Here is a 6,496-nt window from a genome sequence, read left to right as displayed (position 1 = left end):
GACAAATATAAGTAACATATTTAACAGAAAAAAAAAAAAATCATGATTAGAGGGGGGAAAAAGGCAAAAAATATTATTTGGTGCAGTGAGAGCGTATGGCTGGAGATCATTTTAGGGCTCTAATCCAAGACAACAAACAATTTAGTGTGTGTATATCAGTGTGATGTTAATGCATAATACACGTCTGGTTTTTTATTTGCTACATGTCAGTCCTTGAGTGGCATTTGATAGTTCTGAATACTTCACAGAAGTTTAGACAGGTATATATGTAAAAAGCAGAGGCTTGTTATTTTGTTGGTTTTTGGCTCTCAAATATCTATCCCAAGCATGCTAATGCATTCATTGAGGTAATAAAATTATTTCTAATAGTTAACATTTCATTTATATTCATAATTCTCTTTCTTTGTGGTTTAGCCAGCCTTGTCAGTATTTAGCTGGATTTGGCCAGATTTCTTTATATGCAAAGCCTGGTTTGTAATTTAAAGGTAATTGTTATAATCTTGCAAAAATCTCATTTAAGTAAAGTGCATCTTGGAACCACTTTTAGTGTGTATTGATCAAGCGAGTCCTCTAGTTTGCTGTTACCTTCAGTAATTTCCTGTACTTCTTAAAGCAGCAAAGTGAAGCAGCAGCAAAGAAAAGTAAATGCCGTCTTGTTTATCTTCTCCTTGTATTGATTCTATAATGAATGTTTAATTATAAATTATCTTGAATTGGCAATCCCTGTGAAGCAAGAAGTCAGGGGATCTGTGATCTGAAGAATTAATCTTTTTGAACTAAAGTGCTGTTTTTCTTCAGTACTATAGTTGATGCTGATAATTACTGACAAGGTTACACTATTACTCAGCAACAAACCTAGTAGTAGTCATCTGATTTACAGAACTGTGGAGGTAGCTTAAAAATTCAGTCTAGAAGTGTTAAATGTATTCGTAGGTACTGTTATCTATATTCACAGATACTGTGAAGCTATCAGATGACTTTTTTTATAGAAGTCTTAAGTAATGCCACTCTATCTTTTTTTTTTTTTACCTAGATAAGGAAACAAAGCATATTGAAGCCATATGGCAGCTTGAGTCAGTCACATTAAATCTTGGGAGAGAACAGCTGAACACATGAGTTTTGGACCTCTGCCTGTGGAGCTGGCCAGTCATTCCTCGCACCAACGAGCCATGCTGTTCCCTTAAGCTTCTGATGTTTATGGCACCAAATCCTGCAATTTGGCTTCTGATGCTACTGTTGTGTTCAAATGTCTGTCGGATTTCTGTTTCATGCACCACAGTGCAGACATGGAAGTTCTGCAACTTCAGACTAAGCACTAGGCTGGAGCTTGCTCACTTGAATGCCTTTTTCTCCTCTGATTTTCCTCTCATACTGTTTTTGGACAGTTGAAGGGTCGTTATTCTTTCTTCTTTCCTGCTTCTAGATGTTCTTTGAAGTTGATTGCTTTCTGTTACGCACCCATTTTTCAGGTTGAAGTAAATTAATTTTAAAAGCTGTACTTAGAAGAGAGATTTCCAGTTCTCAAGGCTTTTTTTTTAAACTCAGTAAGTGCTCAGAGACGCCCTTTCTTCACTCTCTTTCCTTAGAGCATGAATTATTTATTGATTTACTTGATTGCTGCTGTTTACATGTGTCTAGATAATTATTTGGTTCTAAACCTGCTGTGATAATTCTATTTATTCATCTGAGATTAAGCTGCACTTTTTCTAGCATTGTTTATACTTTTAAACAGAACATTTTGAGGTTTTAGGGGGTTGTTGTTTGAAGTTGAGGGCTGTTAGCACAGTTTCTGAACTGCAGGGTAAAAATCAGGAATTAAAAGATCAGGAAGAGTTAAATATTTGTTTCTCAGCTAAAGCATATGGTAGCCAAAAGTTTCAGTGCAAGATTCTTCTATGCTATGCTTACAGTAATCTTGGAATTTTCCTGACTGTAGCTTCCTGGCTCAAAATCTTACCACGTTAGTGTCTTACTGGCAGGTGCTGTGCTACAGAGACACAACAATCTCTCTGTAGTACAAGTTTGTCAGTGGCAAAACAAAATCCTCTTTAGCAAAACGATGGTGATTGGTTTTGCTGCACATTTATTAGAATGAGGACTGGAGCAGCAATGTTGATTTGAGATTAAGTGAGGAGGTAGAGGTAGGAGCATTACCTATTCTGTTCCCTTCCAATTCTTGAGTTGAAACAAGATAGGCTTAAATTTTTCAAATGGATGGATATTTGTTTTTTTTTTATTTGCAAGTTAAATCTGCACACATTTTTCTTTCGTATGTTAAGATTGAGAATCATCTTGAATGAGATTTTTTTAGGGTGTCTGGGGGGGGAGGGGGAAGAAAAAGTGACCTTTCTATTTTCTGCAGTAGCTGTGACGTGAGGATTGTGTAAGTGATACTTGGAATAAATGATATTGAAAATAATTGATTTCTCTGTGCCTGAACGTCCACTGGCATATATTTGCTGTGATATCGACCTTATCTTTTTATGTTAGAGGTGATGCTGACGTGTAGCAGAAAGTTGTTGTGTTCAAAAGACACCAAATTGTGTTTTAGGAATAGCTGTGGGGGAAGGCAGAGAGCAAAATATTTATTTCCAAAACAAATAGGAAAAAAATGTAGCACAGAAATCAGAACATAGGTTATTTGTGAGATGCTTATCTTACACTGCTTAGTGATCAGCAGAATACTATTTCTACTGTTAAAAATAGATTAGATTAAATAATGTATTTTCATTGGATTAACTGTGATGGTTTTTGGGAGGGAGAGACTTCCTGAGAGCCTATAAAGAGACTGTTGAACAGTCAGGATACAGCTCTTTCAGTGAAACATGAACTGTTCCCACCACATCTGCAGTACGTGCTCTGTGGTCATGCCCTAGATTGTAGCTATTAGACAGAAGTTTTCGAAAACTGTGTTTTCTGACATTATTGTCAATGGAAAAAATGTGCAGCTGAATACGGGAGAAACTACCGTGGGTATGGTAATGGTTGGCCTGAATAGAGGGAATATAAGGGATCAAATGGAACTAAAAAGAGAAATGGAGTGGAAAGATGCTTGTTTATTGAACAGTAATAATCAGAAATGTTTTGAACACATTGTCAGGAAAATGTTTCGCGTATCTGCTATTAAAAACCACTTGAAATCATTTTAGAAGGCAGATGTCAGTAATTGCTTTGTTAGGAGACCCCACAGCTCATAAGACACTGAACAGACAAGTATTGGTGCTGACTTCTGGCTGATAGAAAATCCTATTTCTACAATCCTCTCTCAGCCTGTCGTATTGTATAAAGGCTCCATTTCTGAACGAGCTCTGTTTTATTTTAGGAGAATAGCATTGTGTCCAAAATGGAAGTTGACATCAACGGAGAGTCCAGAAGTGCCATATCCACGCTCCCAGTGCCCCTGGCAGAGGTGAGTGCTGCAGGCCGAACGGAAGCTGAGAAGCCACGGTGCTCCAGTACCCCCTGCTCACCCATGCGACGGACGGTTTCGGGGTATCAGATCCTCCACATGGATTCTAACTACCTGGTTGGCTTCACGACTGGAGAGGAGCTGCTAAAACTCGCCCAGAAATGTACAGGAAATGAAGAGAGTAAAGGGGAATCTGGGCCTAACTTGTGCTCCAAACAGCTTGATTCAGGACTTGCACGCTCCTCCCGTTTGTACAAAGCTAGAAGTAGGTATTATCAGCCATATGAGATTCCAGCAGTAAATGGAAGGAGGAGGAGGCGGATGCCCAGCTCAGGGGATAAATGCACTAAGGCTTTACCGTATGAACCCTACAAGGCACTTCATGGTCCCCTGCCTCTTTGCCTTTTAAAAGGTAAAAGGGCTCACTCAAAATCTCTGGACTACCTCAATTTAGACAAAATGAGTATTAAGGAACCTGCTGACACAGAAGTGCTACAATACCAGCTCCAACACCTTACTCTTAGAGGGGACCGTATGTTTGCGAGAAATAACACATGAGCTATCTTCTTAAATGTAGAACCAATTTCTGATTGTTTATCTGTTGCTGCAAAAATCCGCTATTGTACTGTGTACATGACTGTCCACACCGTAGATGGTTTTATCAGCTAAATGTTATCAGAAATTTTATTTGAATGAAATCTAAACAATGCAATGTGTTAGAAATACTTGGAAGGGTAAACCTTTCCCGAAAAAGCAGCTTCTAATGCAAACTTGACTGCAACTAGGGGATATTTCTTTGGACACCTTTTAACAACAAAAATTCTGAAATTTTAAAAACGCTTTTGTTTTTTTTGGGGTTTGGGATTTTTTTTTGTACAGTTAGATATAGTATCTACAGTAATTTAACGCTGAAAAATCAGTGATGTCTGCTTGGTTGTTGCTAGTTTTGGCTTGATGTTAGAAACTGCTCTTGGATAAGTACTCAAATTTGGGGGTCTTTTGTCTGTAGTTTTTGTTCCTGCATTCTACAGTAGAATATATGTATGAGTTCGTTGTTTGTTTTTTTTTTTTAACATAATTGAAAGAAATGTGAGCTTGGCTGAACTCAATCATTTGATATTTAAGCAGTCTAGAAATTGTCTCACACTGCTGATGAAGGGGAAATTCACTCATAAATGCAGGGGCAAATATGGGGGTTGGAACTAAAAGATCTTTGGATTCCTTCCTGTTCCTGCCGTTCTATGAAAATAAACTTTAGTTCATTTGCTACTTTAATCAAACTAAATTTTTTCTGCCTCTGCATGAAGCTAACTGCTTTGCCTCCTCTGTTCTACAGAATTTTTCAGGATGCATATTTGAATACTATAAAAATCTTTTGGGGAATCAAGGTTTTTTGTTAATGGGATTTTTTACACTGTCTCAACACCTAAACAAGAATTCACTTTAGATTCTAAGAAATACACCAGAATGTCTACATCAGTATGTCAGTGTTCTAATTCTAATTCATTATGTCTGTAACATATATATTAATAGAAGATATCAAATAACTTTGTCATTGCTTTGGAAATTTAGTTGATTTGAAGAACTGAACTCTTCTACAGGGATTTGTAAGACAGATTTTTTTCTGATGGAGTGCAAGTGAAGTATTCCTATGTTAGCCTTGAAGAGATGATCCTGGATTATTGAGGGTAGATTGAATACACTGGCTTACTTGGTTGCTTAAGAAATTTTTATCCAAACGTGACATCAAAAGCAGTTTTGACAGCTGTATTCTTAGATGTATTTAAAACGCTTTAGTAACTTATGTTGGAAAAATGAAAAATAGTTATTAGACCTTTTTTTAGGTGCAATCTCTTACTGAATCGATGTGTGACTTGGATTTAGTTGATTACCTACGTAGAAGTTAAGATAACATTGTTTTGAAACATAACTTATTTGATCAGTTGTTTCTGGTACAATGCAGGTTTTTTTTCTTTACTTTTGTTTGTTCAGAGTGAATAAGAAGCACTGGTTGGCTCGTGCTGTGTAAGGTGGAGAGTTCATACTAATCCAGTAGTTATTCCACAGCTGTAAATGAAGGCAGCCAGGCTGTCTGTGTTTTTACTGGCCTGGGTTTGTTAACTGATGTGTATGTTTAAGTTAACTACACTTCTGTAAATCTAATGTATTGAATAATTACCTGGAAAGTAAACTTTTCCTATATAGTCTTTAGTTTGAAAAACATTATGGTCAGATGCCAAAGAAGTTGGGGATATTGCTTAAGGAATAAACACCACTATTTATTGAAATACCGTATGAAACTGTATTTCTGGCTGAAAAAAATAAAAAAGGATGCTAAATATCTATTGTTGTGGAGTCTTTTGCTATGAGGAAGAATGAGGACATCTAGAAAAAGTACAACTGTGGCCAAGAAGTCATTTGAAAACATAACTCTAAATCCAGGAATCTGGATTTATGTGACATTAATGCTTAGGACTATGTTATTTCGGAAAATAGGACATGCCATTATGTAAGTTGTGTGCATGATTCTTAATGTGGACCGGTGCTACATTCATAGAAGGGCTGGAGGCTGGTCTGTTTTGCCGAGTTCAAACATGAAAAATGTGCTGGGGGTTTATCTGTCTTACTTGCCGCAGTGCTTGCACAAGATAATATTATTTGCAGATCTCACAGAGTATTACCACTTAAGATTCTGAAGTTTTGATTTGTAACATTCTCGATCAGAACTGCTAAATCTTTAAGGAGTGCCCGTTTTCTGTATTCTAAAGAAGAACAGTCTCTGCCAAATGAAGAGTTTTGATTTTATTCTTGCTGTTTATATTATCTTCCATTAGTTTATTAAAATCTAAGATGAGATGAGTCTTCTGGCTGCTAATATGAGCAATATGAATGGCTTTTCAAAGTGCGATTTGTCAGGAACAAAGCTCTCACTATTTTTATAATTAATAAAAGAATCGAATCATTGTTTTGTTCTTTTTTGTTGTTGGCATAATGTACCTTCCAGAGGATCAGATAGCTGAAGGTAGAAACTATACAAGATATTAACACAAATTTTCCATAGATCAACACTAAAGTAGACTTAGTATC

The 6,496-nt window shown here is 36.6% G+C and overlaps 1 protein-coding gene across 1 annotated transcript; it reads left to right on the top strand.

Moving 5' to 3' along the window:
* Positions 1-1,070: 1,070 nt before the first annotated feature.
* On the top strand, positions 1,071-5,339 carry MACIR (macrophage immunometabolism regulator). The gene is made up of 2 exons (XM_010725910.3): positions 1,071-1,544; positions 3,323-5,339. The coding sequence occupies exon 2, from the start codon at positions 3,344-3,346 to the stop codon at positions 3,965-3,967; it is 624 nt and encodes a 207-aa protein (XP_010724212.1). The 5' UTR covers positions 1,071-1,544; positions 3,323-3,343; the 3' UTR covers positions 3,968-5,339.
* The last annotated feature ends 1,157 nt before the right edge of the window (positions 5,340-6,496 follow it).

This window comes from Meleagris gallopavo, chromosome Z (assembly GCF_000146605.3).
Source record: "Meleagris gallopavo isolate NT-WF06-2002-E0010 breed Aviagen turkey brand Nicholas breeding stock chromosome Z, Turkey_5.1, whole genome shotgun sequence".
Lineage (NCBI taxonomy): Eukaryota > Metazoa > Chordata > Aves > Galliformes > Phasianidae > Meleagris > Meleagris gallopavo.
This window is presented reverse-complemented; position numbering and strand designations above follow the sequence as displayed.